The 16,251-nt window shown below is 36.2% G+C and overlaps 1 protein-coding gene across 1 annotated transcript in view; it reads left to right on the forward strand.

Annotated features, from left to right (window-relative positions):
• The window catches only part of ABI3BP (ABI family member 3 binding protein), a 153,060-nt gene that overhangs the window by 108,397 nt on the left and 28,412 nt on the right, over positions 1-16,251 (forward strand). The window contains exons 21-32 of the mRNA XM_053455981.1: positions 65-136; positions 583-657; positions 1,297-1,368; positions 2,144-2,221; positions 2,906-2,977; positions 3,317-3,409; positions 4,267-4,335; positions 4,817-4,873; positions 5,998-6,072; positions 11,295-11,384; positions 12,289-12,378; positions 14,565-14,675. Coding sequence (XP_053311956.1) covers positions 65-136; positions 583-657; positions 1,297-1,368; positions 2,144-2,221; positions 2,906-2,977; positions 3,317-3,409; positions 4,267-4,335; positions 4,817-4,873; positions 5,998-6,072; positions 11,295-11,384; positions 12,289-12,378; positions 14,565-14,675 — 954 coding nt within the window. The remainder of the gene's footprint in view (positions 1-64; positions 137-582; positions 658-1,296; positions 1,369-2,143; positions 2,222-2,905; positions 2,978-3,316; positions 3,410-4,266; positions 4,336-4,816; positions 4,874-5,997; positions 6,073-11,294; positions 11,385-12,288; positions 12,379-14,564; positions 14,676-16,251) is intronic.

A 16,251-nucleotide genomic window follows, 5' to 3' on the forward strand; every position in this document is an offset into this window, starting at 1 on the left:
TTCTTCTTGAATTCTGGGTGCAGCCAGGGAAAACAGATTTGTAAGAGTAATATTTCTCTTGCAGTGCCAGATAACACAGAAACAGCTATTCCTTCTAAACTCAGGATCACGACTGATAATCCTCTTCCATCTGATGGTAAATTTCCCTTTAAAAAGAAAGAAAACCCATGAAGACTAGTATTTACAGAGTCGTTATGATCTGGTGTTGTATCAGCTTTCGATGTACAACATTTTTGCCTTTTTACATTCCACATTTTTTGATTCCCTTGTCATAGATATTATATCCTTTATTTCTGTATTACTTTAAAATCATCACACTTCCACGTAATAGTTAATTGTCATGTTACAATTGTAAATCGGCAACTAGTTTTACCCCTGTGCCCCCAAAACATCACTCAACAGAAAGTCTGTCCCCAAAACTTGAATAAATGTTTTTGTTTTTCTTCTGAGACTTGAATGTAACAATTTGCTTGCCTCACCATTCCGAGAATAGTAATTGTCATTTCATCCAACAGTTTGTGAAATATCATGTACTCTGATTACAGGCTAGCTTTGTTAACAAGATTACTTAATTCCATACAGATCTTAAAACATCACATCGTATGCCCATTAACTTTATAAGAGTTCATTTTTCCGAAGACCCAGAACAGCCTTTGGGTAAAGAGAACTTCTTTTCTGAGAACTTTCTTCTTTGCATGTTAAGTAAAACTGGTTTGCTTAGCTCGCTTACAGTATATTGTTGCATTTTACCCTATATTTGCAAATTGACAATACAGCTTATCCCCAAAATATCCACTTAATTACTGCCAAATTTATAACTTCCAGACATAAACTGAAATTGGTTACTCTATCTCCATGTATGAACTCTAGTTTCTACCAGTTTCATCTGGTAAGATGAATATGAGATAAAAAGTTGATATGCTGGAACATAATTCAAATATACATTTTAATCTGTAGCAATGAAAAAGTTTAGTGAACTCAGACCCCACAAGGTTTTTTTTAATCATTTCTGCTTTTGCCCCATACATTCAGGGAAAAAAGCAGGGCAAAAAGTTTTGTTAAGACAATTATAACAGAGGAATAAAATGATGAATCTGCTCAGGTGTATGTGCTCATAACATTAATTGCCATTAGAGTCCCACTCATAACACATATGTGTTGTAGAGTGCTTTAACATGTTTAATTTGCATTGTAATGTGCAGTCTCTTGCCAATGCCTGATTCTCAGTATAGGGATTACCATTGTCAGGATGTATCTAGGAAAATCAGACACGTAAGAGTAATGTTTCTCTTGCAGCACCAATTAACACAGAAAGAGTTATTCCTCCTAAACCCAGAACCACAAGTGACAGTCCTCTCCCCACGGATGGTAAATGTCATACTTCCCTTTGTGATAATTGAATGTAACATGTTTCAAATTGGCTCATAGATACATTATAGCCTCCTGTTTTGTATGTGTGTGATTGAAGTACAGGTCATTACCTATAGATAGATATTTTCCATAGTAGTGGATCTGCTGGATTATTATTTTGAGAAATGGATTTCTTGTGTCGCTGATATTTATTGGGGTGCAGCCTAAGCTTGAGAACTCTGTCCACGTATGGATATGAGATGAAAAATATAAAACAGAAGGCTATGTGATCATGCAGACTCTATGGCAGGATAACTTTGCTCAGATGCTGAATAACTGTTGTCTTGGCATGCATGTATTTGCTAGTCTGCGAATAAATCTGCTCTTATTTCCAGTGTGTTACTTGTTCTTCAAGCAGTCACAAATATGAAACCATTAACCATGCTTTGGAGATCCAGATGTCTCCTTTGACATCATGTATGGATCCTTTCTTCTCCTTATTCACACTGTACCAAGATACTGCAAAACATATGAAACAATTTAACAATGCAAATGATTAACTACCGAAGAGGCACTTTTTTATTTAACTGATCACTTAATGCTTCTTTATTGCTACAAACACTTCCAATAAAGCTAATAATGCCCTTATAGCACCTTCAGTCTATACGATTCACAACTTTATTCTTCTTTTCAGGCTGTTTCATGAAAACATTATTGATCATCTTGCTTAATATCTTTGCCACAATAATCTTCCAAAATAATTATAACATCTTCTGTTTTATTTATCTTCCAGCTCCAAGTGAGAAACATACCACCTCACTTCCAACACCCAAAACAACTCAATCCAGTAAAATAACCCGCACAAAACCTGGTAATTGGGTTGTTGTTGTTTAATTGCTCATGTATTCGCTATAGAGCACCCCTGTGATTTAGTTACTGACCTGGTGACTACTTTGTCTTGATATGAATTATTTTATTGTTTTCATTAATTGCTCTATTGTGTTTTCATGTTAGTTTAACTTGGGCAACTTCTTGGTTGCAATTGTAGATCGTTTTAGAGTTTTAATGGAAGTTCAGAGTAAACTAGTGAGTTCTGTGAAGTCCAAAGCTGGCACGCATTCTTATTGTGAGCTTTGTTTAAAAGAAATATGTTTTCTGACGTGGTACATTCAAAGGCTTGCGTAGTGGAGGTTTACTATGCTCTTAGTAGATTTCTGCGTTTAATGATTTTTTAATGAGTAACTGACTTGGAAATATCAATAAAACCGCCCCCAGGTCTCTTATTTTAGTGACTAGATTCTTGTCTTGACTGTTATATGATGGGATAGTTATTCTATCCATTAGTGATGAAAAACATTGAAATAGTACTGTTATTTTATATAGCCACTTATAAATCAGAATGATGTAAAACGTATTATCACAGTCTACTTTACTGGCTATGTCATTAACATATGCCATGAATACTATACGTCCTGCCCCTGTTTTTTCAACATAGTTGTTTGAAGCATTGAATGATTCAAAAATCTGTGCTGTTAAATTTGTGGGTTTTTTCCAGTTCCACATACAACACAAATACCACCTCAGCCGAAAACAACACAAAGATCTGAAAGTCCACATACCAAAGCTGGTAAATGCTTTAACTCGGTTGATTAGGGCAGCTGAAATCATCCCTTTGCTTTCGTAGATAGTGTATTCACTTTTAGTAACACGCAATCGTTCTACAACTTTTAATTCTTCTTTCTTTCTGTAATAATTTTCCTCTGATATGACTGGCCAACTTTTAACATAAAGAAGCAGACTTGCAGAAGTTAGGATTGGCATAAACTCCCTTGTGCTTATTTCACATAAAAAATAGCATGTCTGTAACTAGTACTACCAATATTTGGGACGGTTGCTCATCAGGGATGTAGGACATATCTTGTATTCAGTTTTAAAGAAGAGATGTTCATTAATTTTTTTCTTTCAGTCTCTAATGAAACACAAACCAAAAAACCCCATCAGCCGCCTCCTAAAAAACAAAAAAGGCCCAATCAGACTCCACGTCCACGTACAAAACCTGGTAATGCAAAATTGTATTTTTTTCCTATAGGGTATGTAACCTTGGAACTATATTCCAGGACATAGAAGCTCGTATTAATTGTTACGTTTATCTAAATGTCTTTGAATACCTATATATTGAGTATTAATACAGTATTACTGATGGATGTTAATTAAGTATATTTCAGGGTTATCTTGAGTGACCAGAATCCATAGAGGTTGCATTCTGCAAAATACTAAAATACTTCGCCTGAAACTTGCATAAATTACTATTTAATTACCCCCCCCATGTGCAGTGGGGGATAAGGACTTAATACAATAAAAAAAATTCCGTAGACAGTAATTTAATATCTCACAGTGAAGAGCAGCCTCCATTTTCTGTACAGAACTATGGGTGTTTGTCTCCAATTCCAAAACATCAATAATAAAGGAGAAAGTTAAAAATGGTATATCTTTATTGTTTATACTGGTTATAAATTAAGGCTGACATGGAGAAGAAAATGAAAGGGAATTAACCTCACTCCAACACCAGTTGCATTTCATGTCCAAACAATAACTTGACTTGGATAAGCAATAAAGATATGCAGTGATTAATGCCAATAGTTATGCTGTTATTGTTGAGCATTCTATGTCATATCCACAACAGGTATACAACTATAACCAGCATTTTAATTACTGTTAAGGGCATGGGAATCATAATTTATTGGTGAATAAAATCATTTTACGAATTAGACTCATTTTAACTTTTATTCTTAAATATTTACTTGACTTTAAATATTTTACTTTGTAACCATAATCATACTTGAACTTCCAGGATTATTCATTTTTATTGTGTATTTTATGCCTCCCCAAAGTGCAATTGTTGTTTTCTTTTAACAGCACCCACTGGGACACCACATGTCTCTATTAGGCCTAAAATTCCACATCACGCATTAAATGCGACATTGGGTAACAGCAGACATTTTCTTTTGTTGTCAATGCTTGGTTGAAAAAATGGCTTTTTGCTACTCTTTACTATAGTATAAATAAATTCTTCTATCCTTTATGGCTGTTTGGTTCCACTGAAGAGCATCAAACTTCGTATCTTTCCTATCCTTTATAATGTATTACTCCGTTCAACCAGTCTTGATTAAACCATCATCTTGCTTAGTGAATGTAAAATTGCAGAATGTGCAGCATGACTTCATCATCATCATCAACGTCATCTTCATTATGGGTCATCCTGGGAAAAAAGCATCATCATCATCATCACCATCATCTCTCTTTCTCTCTCCAAGCATTAACATTGATGTTTACATTTCAGATGCAACAACGCATACCAAAATATTCTAGCTGCAATGAAATGCATGGCCAGTCTGAAGGACACGTTCCATACAATGCATCGCTAAACCCAGTTTGGATTAATTACACATTGTGTTTTTAATTTCAGCTCCCTATAAAGTGCACCCTAGACCCAAAACATCAATCAGACCAAGGACCAGACCTGGTAATTACTTGATTTGTAATACTGTTGTAAAAAATAGAATGCATGTGTTCCTCTGGATTTCTTGTAGACTATGTCTCACCATATTGTTCTCTGTTTGCCTTACAATTTCATAGTATTTTTGTTATAATCCATTAAATCAAGAATAGTGTTTTTTCAAGGCATTAGAATCCCCAGGGGGAATTAAATAGTTGGCTAAATAGACTTGTCTAAGTTTGTAGCATGGTTTATGTGACGAGTGCTCTACAAATATTTAGTGTTCCTGGGCTTGTCATGCCTGCACTGAATTAACACATTTTCCTTCATGGCCGCCTATTAATAATGTGTTAACATTTCATAACTGCTGTGTAATGATTTGCTGTAGTTTCTGTTTACCAAGGGTTAGCAAGCATTTATTGAATGTCACTTCAATAATTAAATGTAATATCTTCTAGAACATTTCTTTCTTCTGTAAATGTGGAATTTCTTTTTCTTAAATGGAAAATAAAGGCACATAAAAATCTGTTAAAATTAAAAGATAGATTGCATTTTATACAGTAGTTATAACTCAGAACTTAACAAGAATAACATTGAGTTTTTTTATATCATTTTAACTCTTTTTGTGACATATTAAAAAAAAGATCATGATGCTCATCAGGTCCACATTCATTTTTGTTCTTATAGTGAATACCACTGTTTATGCACTGGCTATGATTACTTTTCATATCAGTAACAGTTTTTAACCAGATACTTTCTGAGCTGAGCGTAAAAAAAACAAATTGGACTAATTCCTCTAGCAAAATAGCTATTAATAAAATACAAAATGAGGGGTTTCATTTACATAAAAAATGCACATTTGCTACATGTTACATTTTTGTAACTATTCGCACTGATCCATTACTAAGTAAATCAAGTAAATTCTAACCAATAATCATTTTATCAACTGGTGTGCCCCCTGCTTCTACTGTGATAATATTGCTAACAAAGTATTTTGGAACCAGATATCCATCTGTTATTTATGTCTCCCTAGTTTGAAGCTCATTTAACATGTAATTGTATAGGTAAAAGATCCTGTTCTTAATTCGGCAACATGAAGCATTTTCTTTCTAAACTTAAGAAGCATAATTATTTCTTATTTAATTTCACAGCACAAAATGGAACACAGGAAGCTTTTAGAGCAAAACCTACTGGTGACGTTAACTGGATGACCGACACAATACCAGGTAACGTCTGTTTATCATTTTCATGATAGGGGCATCAACTAGTTGGCATATAGAAAAACAGAAATCTATAGTACATATGTAAATACGGTTACAGTGTCTGCTTGGGTGAGTTAACGTAAGTGGCCCAATAAAACAGCAGAGTTTGTTTATATGACAATATATCAGGCCACATAAAATATATGTTCACCTAGTACAGGCATGTCCATAGTCCGGCCCCCGGGCCAACTGCGGCCCACAATCCAGACTGATGAGGCCCCACAGATAAGTTGCCCAATTAAATTTGCATTACATTTTAATGGTTCAAAGAATGTCAGGCAAAATGGTCTGCCCTCGCACATGTTCACTTCATCAGATCTGCCACTTTTTGAAAAAAGTTTAGACATGCCTGACCTAGTACCTCATAGGAATTAAAGGCCCTGCAGATGGCTGGGTGCTAAATGCATGGCATTAAGATAAAATAAATGGAGTTATGCCATGTAAAAGACAGTTATTTTCTTTCTTTATATATGTTCTGATTATAAATCATTCAAACATGCTGTAGAATTGGACTGTACAATTATCAAGGCAAATTATGCTTGTTATGTTTCTTTTAACAAATTGTGTCAATGTAGTTATTCTAATGGAGATGTACAGCTGGGAAAGAGGTAAAATTTAGAGGAAATATGAGAACATGTAAATGAAATATTATATGGAGAAAATGCAATTTGTCCTTGAACTTCCAAAGCATTCCCTGAATGATTTGCTACTCTGTGCAGCCACCCAAAAAGCAAGACCTTCCTAAGCAACAATAAAAACACTAGTAATAATAATGTCTTTCTTCTGGAAGAATTTTTGTACTCATTGGTTTAAATCACTTACAGACAGAGAATTAAAATGAAAGCAATGTTAATCAACATCACGTCATTTTGGTGGCAAGTAAATTTAACATGTTTTAAAAGGTCCACACATCCTTCATAAGACTTCATGATCCTACAAACTTTGGCAGGTCTATTCAATGAACAGCCAGTGCATGCGAGTTGGTCGAGTTTGCAACAGTAAGCTCACTTAGGTTTAAATTGCAAATTCACTATTAGCTGCTCACGTTTGGACTCAACCTGCGCACGCTCAACTGCAGGAGAGCTGAATTTAAAAAAGAAAAAGCAATTTGAGGACTCATTAACCCACAAGTTGCCTGTGAGTTGCAAATGTGAGTTAAACTTTCAAATTTAACCTTGTGTCCCCTAGGGTATGTTACCCCCACACACGTAACTCAATAACCTAGGAAAAAAGACCACGTCTACCCTCTAAACTCCTGATCCTTTGCTAAGTGGGAGTGGATAAAAGTTAATAGAATAGACCATATGTGATGTATGTAGCTCATCATGTGCCTTATCTCTATGCCTCATCTTGTGCCAGATGGAATGGAGAAGTAAAATTTTAAAAATACCCTTTGCCTCTGCTCTTTTGAATAAGGGGTTAATTCAACATTAACTCTTTGAAGAGTCATCTTTTCCCCCTTCATCTATTCCCTGTCCCTGTGCAGGAGGAGGTCCATGGATCAAACAAACTAACATTCCAAGCTATTTATGTATAACATTCAACATCAAAATGTAAACTTGTAGGCAATATCTGTTATTGCAAGTTTTACTTATATACTTTTTGCTCCCCTAATACTATCGTAGTATATCTTTGAATCTGTTTCCAAACGGAAATTCCATAATCCTCAGGTAGCACTTGTCTAGAAGCAATGTAAATGAGAAGCACAGTTATAGGTTGGTAAAAGCTGAAGACTTACCTCTTGGCTATATCTAAGGATCATCCAAAATGTTGTTGTGATACTATAGTAATCCACGAAGTAAATAGTTATTCCTCCTCCTATCATCCAAAAGTTGCTAAAATTATCAGATTTTGCAAAAAAAAATCTGTTCCACCTGTTCCATCTCCATCTGCATTGGAATCTATATCCAGGGGGCCACACACAAAATAATTTACCATTCCATTGACATATCAGGAGTACTCTAGTATGAAATCAGGCATCTAGCAGTTTTCATTCAGTGTCTCATGACAGGTCAACGCTAGTTGAAAGAAAAGCAATTCAAGTAGATGTAGGCTGGGCAAAAAAAACTTTTTTAGAACATGTGACATTTTTATTCCTGTATTATTGTGAAAAAAAAGTTACATACGTTTCAGGTAGGATGTTTAATGACTTAAATACTTTTTCTATTACCATATATAACAGTTTTTTTTTATTAGAAGCTCTGTTCTACTAAAAGCAAAAAAACTGCTAAACAGTTCATAATATATTATTTTAGTCTCTTTAATCTTTATAATCCATAAGAGGAAATATTTCTTCCAGAACATCATAAAGCAGCAAAAATAAAAGGAAGAGAACAGCATATGGTGTGTAGTAGTAGCATATGAAGAAGTAATAACTTACATATATATTGTGGCTCTGTGTCTAACATTTGTAGGTTTAAATGCATCAGTTTCTGGGTAATTGGACTGCGTTCTTGAAGGTCAGCTTTACAGAGCTGTGTACAGAGCAAATTACTACATGTAACCTAAAAACACAAATGCTATTCTCTTTAAGTCAACACCTAATTGTCTAAAGTGGAAAAATGGCTGCTTCATCCGAATGGAGTGCAATTTTCAGATGGCACATTATTTAAGGTAGAGGCAATATGCCCGCAAATGATTAAAACAGAGACTGTGAGAACAGTTAAGAAACACACAGAAGGTTCCTTCTTATTAAGGAAGGAAAAATCATCATATTTTCCAAGGTCTGTTTGGTCCTCTTTTCTCTTCTGTCATTTATTGCCATGCTAATTTGACCGAAAACTACCAATTTTGATTGTTTTAAAAGATCTTCAAATAGTTTTATTCTCTGATAATATAAGCAGCTGGCATTTACTCCCATCTCTATGGTGTTGTTTGGAAGGGTTTATACAGGGACATATTATACCTGGATAATGTTAAGTGCCCTGACCATATCAAAATATATCTGCAAATATTAACCCTTTAATAGATCATCACATTTATCCTAGTGACTGGTTAATGGTTAATTCTTCTTATAAAAATGATTACTCTTTAGGAATTGAGTCACTTGTCTTTACACAAGTAACAAAAATTACGGGTTTTCGTTAAAAATGTAAATAATGACATAGTCTGCCTTAGTTAGCCTGAGATTCTACCTTTAGACGGTGAGACTGGTTGAAAAGTCAAAACACTTAAAACCTTGAGGGATGCCAGTGATGATCGTTTCTATTCTATTAATATCACAATTATACATACAGAACAGCCACAAATACTTATAGTTTCTTTTTCTGTTTTTTCACATCATTGGTGCTATTTTTTAAAATCAATCTTTCATAATGTATAGATACATATTTAAAATAGTAAGATAGCAGCCTTTATAAAACTGATTAATCTCAATTTGCCTTCCCCTGCAACTTGCTCTTAAAACGTTTCACAGAGATCTGATGCCTCCCAATAATGAAAGGATCATTTTCATCTTAGGAAAACATTCTTCTATCTGTTTTCATTTTATTTTTGAAGCAGTATGACAAGAACATCTACACAATGTCAATTAAGCATATACAGATTAAACATCATACTTTGTAATTTTAGTAATATACTGTGTGGCGACATTGTCTGTGGGCTGGGAAAACGAATTACTTACAGGCTTCCACAGATTGGTCCTGTTTATTACGTTTATCTTTGTATGAACTCCAAATCCACATCTGTCTCAGTAAACAATTATCGTGGCTTTGTTGTGTATCAGCAGAGTCCTGTTATTGTTACTACTGAATATTCTGTTTCTCTGTATGAGTACCAGAATCTAAGAAAGTTTTAGCAAATGTTACTTGCAAAAGTAAATTCACTATCACTCAACATGTAAAAACTGTCAGAAATGAATATGTTGTAAAATAATCATCACTTGCAAATAAAAGTACAATAAACTTGATTATTTGAGTATTTTAAGTACCAGATGTGCTCTGCTATTGTGTGTGAGCATAAAAATGTAGTTGTTTCATAGTATATTTCTTGGCAACTAAAATATGAGACATTAAGACTTTTTTTTTAGAAATTATCTTTTAAAATATGAGAGAAAGGTAAAAGGTGCAAAACTGTCAAGGGCTTGTTGAATATCTGGTTTATTCCTTACCTGCTGAACTCTCTCTTTCAGCAGTTTGAATGCTGCCAAGTTCATAGTCACATCCTAATCCTAAAGTCTTGCAAGAGATATAAACTATGTTTGAACTAAATGTTTCTTGTTCAACTTTCCACTGTAACCTAGAACTAGTGAAGGTGTAATAGCAGTCCATAGTACCATTCAACAAACAACAAAAGTGCATCAAAAACTTCTTATTGATGGTCAAGGTATGGGAATCCCTTAAAATACTCTAAAATGGTTTATTTAGGCTCAAACTCGAACAACTCACCTATTTACTAAGTTGAACGTGACCACAGTTCAAGTTGACTTGATTCCACTCATGCCAAGTTGCTTTCAAAAGCATGGCAACTTCACAGAAATTTGGCCTCTGTTGGAAAAATATGGTTCCAACTAGAGCAAACTAGGACTTTCTAGACGAAGATTTGACTCAGAACTGGTTAAACGCTCAATAAATTAAACAGAATAATCTGCAGATAAAGACCAATGATTTGACCTATAAAAATATGGATAATCCAAGCCAAACTCTTGTCTGGTTCTATGACTCACCCTCCTCGCTCACAGGTCGCTTTGGTTGTCCAAAAGTGAGATTACACTTTGAGCCAAACCTCTCCTCCCCTATCACTTAGCTGGGCAACCCGAGGCCCACAGAGGCCTACTGAGTCATGAGTATAATAGTAATTCATCTAGACATGATGAATAACCAACATGTGTTTGTTCTCTGTTGCACTTAGATTAGGTTTTCTATAAAAAGCTGACACGTAACAGAAATATAATGCTAGGGAAACCAAGGAACTAATGCAGATGTACAACTACAGAGGGTATTAAGCAATAATAACCGCCCAACATTGTCCCTCATAGGCAACTTGTATATCAGTCACCATATTTCTTTCTTTTCATGCGCAGGTTAAAATGTTTACAATATAGCATATAATTTATTGGAATTATTATGTATGAAACTACATAAATAGAATTTATAGATTGTGCATCCATGGTCTGGAATCATCCAAATGCATTACTGTTACATTTCTCCTTTAAGATAGTAATTTTGCTCTCATTTTTTCTTCCTCAGGTGGTAGACAGCCTGACAGTACTAAGCTTCTTGGAGTAAGTCGAAACATTTCAATGGAGCCAAATAATACCAGCAAAAGAACATCTTTAGGTACACTTTTAAACGTCTAAATACCAATGAGGAAGTTGTATATAATATATTCTAGGGAATGGGTACATGGGTAATTATTAGTACAGTTTTGTATGCAAATATTATTGTTGCAGACATATGTGTAGAACTGTCTTGTATAACTTCTAATTATGATATGTTTTGTTACAGCATGCGGTTTACGTTTGTTACAAAACTGAAAAAGTAAATTTAAACGTTTACTGCAAACTATACAGTAGAAAACCTTCATTCTGTTTTCATTGCAGTTTTTATTGTGGATGTGAAAAATAATTATAACTAGTGTGTGCTTTCTGTCTTTTTTACTAGATTTCCCTCCATTTTTCTCTGCATTACCCTACCTCTAAAGTATTCCCTTATGCATCCATCAGCCTGTAACTTTTACAAGTCCACCCTGCACTATTTAATGGGACATGCCACCATACTATAAGGTTGTAGTCAGCACACACGCCCTAATGGTTTTTCACATCATAAATACACAACACGCCAAGTGGTATCAAACACTGGGCAGGATATGGTGCAGTCATGCACACTGCATTTTATTGTGGCAATTCGCGGTCGTTCTGGCAGGGCTTAACACAAAATCCCAATCAATTGCAAATAGCTAGACATTAAGCCCTGTCAAGCATGTCCACAACTCCCGCAGCGCAATGCCTTTTACATGTGTATAGCAGAGTGGTTTCTCAGGTTGCATCCATAATTGTCAAATTAATTTATCTTCGACAAAGCAAAGACTCAGCACGCACCCAGCAAATACTATTTAAAAGCACCTTTCTGAGGCGTAAATATTGGGGATTCTGTCACAGTATATATTGCTTAGCCCGCCACTAAGTACCCCAGTTTTGGTGAGTTCTCTCTAAGCCTAATATCCTAAAATTGATTTCTCTAGTATCTTCCCCACCTCTGCTTCCTGCGCGACCGACTTCCTCGCGAAGAAGATTACAGCCAAATAATGTGACAGGTAGACCAGCAAGCTCAGGTAATATTATTTGGGCAGTTTGTTGTACTATAGCGTTATTGTGTCTGTACATTTAATCTGTGTGTAGCATAGAGTAGGGTAGATTGTTAGCGGGAAGTAACCATTTTTTAGCTTATTTGCTTAATGTAATAGAACTTCTTCTAGCGAGCTATGTCTGCCTCTCTCTGCAATAGACCACTGCTTGGTCTCATTCTTGGCATTGCCAGAGGACAAAATATTGCTATGGCTGTGTTTCTAATACGTATTTATACACATCAGGAGAATCATGCTTAAACAAAGTTTCTCGAGATGAGCATACCAAAATAGTGCTACATCTGTGCCTCCATATACTCTTCCTCAGTCTCGAATAGATACATAGTAAAGAGGAGAGGCTATCTCACAAAAAAAAGTTCTACAAGTTAAGTTCGAGTCTGTCAGTGAGATGACTCAAATGAGCCCCATGTGACTCGAAGAAGGAAGCACCTGGTCAAATTAAACTTTCCTTTCACATGTTGAAACAGAATCTTGTTTTAAAAGCTTAACACAATCAAAAATTAGACAATTCTTACCCATGATCAGGGCCGGCCTTAGGGGTGTGCGACCTGTGCGACCGCACAGGGCGCCATGGTTGCAGGGGCGCCTGACCGGGACTTAGATTAAAGCATCGGTTTTTTTTTTTGGTTTTTTTTTTAACTTTATTTAACATCATTGATGTTAAATAAAGTAAAAAAAAAACGATGCTTTAATCTAAGTCCCGGTCAGGGGCGCCGAGCGGTTGCTCGTGAAGTTCTCGGCAACCGCTCGGCGCCCCTTACTCTCCGTGACTCCGTCGCGGTGCCAGCATCTCATGTTATGCGCCGGACTATACCGGCGCTCAACATGAAATGCCGGCAGAGCGAGAAGACGGATGCCTCCCGCTCTTACCGCAGGACTCCGGCAACAAGGTAAGTGGGGGGGGGGTAGTTTAAAGGGGCAGAGGGGGGGGGTAGTTTGAAGGGGCAGAAGGGGGGGTAGTTTGAAGGGGCAGAGGGGGGGGTAGTTTGAAGGGGCAGAGGGGGGGGTAGTTTGAAGGGGCAGAGGGGGGGGTAGTTTGAAGGGGCAGAGGGGAGGGGTAGTTTGAAGGGGTAGTTTGAGGGGGGGTAGTTTAAAGGGGCAGAGAGGGCGGGTGGTTTGAAGGGGCAGAGAGGGGGGGTAGTGAGGGGGGGCAGAGAGGGGGGGTAGTGAGGGGGGGCGCCAGAGGAGTAGTCCGCACAGGGCGCCACAACGCCTAAGGCCGGCTCTGCCCATGATGGTTATCATCTGTATGCCTATAACTGTGTATGTTCCAACATATATATATATATATATATATATATATATATATATATAAAATTCTAGAATACTACATTTTAATATTTCCCTAGCAGTATGAAAAAAGATAAATCAATCTCAGATCAAGCAACTTTTGAAGGCAATTTGAAATGTAGCACAAACTGGCATATACATTCGTAGACACATGATCTCAGGATGTGTTTAAGAATACAAAATGTTCTTTAACGTACAGCATAGATCTGTGATTATTGCTGGATAAACTGTGATGCAGAATGATATCAGCAGAGTAAAGAATGGTTTTAGTGAATGTTCCTGTCAACGTAACTTTGTGTTTTTCTTTCCCTGTAAGTGCATGAGGGAGAATGTATCATTTAACTAACTTTACTGACTGTCACTAATGTTATAAGTTTGAAAAAGATCTCAGGGACATGTTCCTGCTTTTAAAAGGGGTATCAGTAGTACCCAACCCTTCCTGTCGATAAATTATTATTATTACTACATAACTAATTTGGTAATGTTCCATGAAATCATTAAATACAGCATATTATATATACAATAAATGGTAGCTTTTAAAAACAGTTTGCTTCTTAATTTATATACGGTATGTAGAAGAAGAATTTTATAAGATCCTTGCAGAAGTACTAAAATATTGTACGTTTAGTCGGGTATTAAATAAAATATATATATTATATTTAAATTTAGATATCGTTTGAATCATTTATAAGATAATCTTTATTATATTGTTTGTGTTTCTAGTGTAGTAAATGAAAATTGATAGCCATAACAATATTTTCTTTTCTCCAGCAGATGATATCTAGTTAATATTGTCATCTAGGAATGATACATAGAAAAAGAAAAAAATAGACCTTAAAAGTTGTGGTTTCTTTCTCAAAAAGGAAGTGTTCTATTGGCACGTACTCCTTCAACAGCGCGGCCTAATGGTCCATCTGTATCTGTAAGGACACCACAGAAGCTGCCAACATCTCCTTCTCTTGGAGAAGACCTTGGTATGATAGAGATATTTAGCTTTAACCCTTAAGTCACAAGTTCCACCTGCTATAAAACCAGTATTTAGTAACTGTGATATTAATTCCATACGTACCAACTTTAAAATCTCCTACGCTTTTGATGTCACACACTGTTCCGCTTGCAGCATGATCTAATGCCACGCTCCACCCACAGTACACCCCTGTCCTCCCGTTTTCCCTTATGTGCACATTTTACACTTTGTCTGTTAAGCTGCCAGCAGTCCCAGTAAATAGAAGATTTGCTGGGACAGTAGACAGCCAGCTTGGAAATCCGGAGTGTCCTGGCAAATTCAGGAGTGCTGCTAACTATATTACCAGTATTATCTTTTTTTAAATTGGTTTCATTTACCCCATAAGCTAAACAATTGCTTATCTAAGATACGCCTTAGAAGCCAGGCAGTGGTGGAATACAAAATGTTGGGTCCTCCTGCACACTTTATTGAAGCCCTCTCTCTTTATGTGCATATGGAGTGTTCTGGAACCAAATCTGTGTTTTTCGGAACATGCAATTGAGCATGTGTAAAATCACTTCCTGACCTCACTCATGGGCAGTTATATCATGCAACAAATAATTAAAGGTGCCAGTTTTTGTACAAAAATAAGCCAGTGATATCCTTGCGGCCCCTTTGCACTACTGTAAAGTAAGAAGAAGGGAGAGGGAAGAGTAGCTGTGCGAGCTCTGTGAGGTGAACTGATCATGAGGGAGAGTGAGGGTATGTGTATGTATGTAGGTATAAGTGTATGGTGTCAGAGGGAGTGAGAGTGTTAGCGTGTGGTGTTGGAGAGTGGGTGTGTAAGTGTATGGTGCTAGAGGGAGTGTGTCTTAATGTATGGTGTTAGCATGTATGTGCAAGTGAATGTTGTTACAGTGAGCGTATGTTACTATATGGCAGTTGAGTGTGGATGTGTTAATGTATAGTGTTGGCATGTGTGTTAGTATATGGTGTTACCATGTGTGAGTGTATGCTATGAGCATGCATATGTTTGTGTTATTGTATGGTGTTAGAGCATGTGTATTAAGTATGTGTCAGAAAATGGTATTAGAGTATACCTCTATGTTAGTGCATGGTGTTAGCATGAGTGAATTTGTCAGTATATGGTATTAGAGTGTGTATATTAGTGTATGTTGTTAGCATGATTGTGTATGTGTCAGTATTTGATGTTAGTGCGTGTAAATATTTGGTGCCAGCTTGTGTGTGTATATAGTGTTAAAGCCTCAGAGATGAGTTTAGGGTTAGTACTGCAAAGGAGAAGAATGTATGTGTAAGTGTACTGTGTTAAAGTGAGTGGGTATTAGAGTGAATTTCTGTGTTAGTATGTGCGTGTGTTTTAGTTACAAGTGTGAGGCCCAAAGAAACACCCCTGCCTCATGGACTGCAAGAACATGTGAAGGGGGCATCCATATGCTACCATTACGTAAGACAGAAATGTAGCAACTTTCATTTTAGGTATAAAATTCAATTGTTATTAGATTCCGATATAATGTTATTACATATATTTAAAATTTTCAGCAACATATGCAAACTATTCAGTAAACACTGCACCCTCAAATTGG

Source organism: Spea bombifrons, chromosome 2 (assembly GCF_027358695.1).
Source record: "Spea bombifrons isolate aSpeBom1 chromosome 2, aSpeBom1.2.pri, whole genome shotgun sequence".
Classification (NCBI taxonomy): Eukaryota; Metazoa; Chordata; class Amphibia; order Anura; family Pelobatidae; genus Spea; species Spea bombifrons.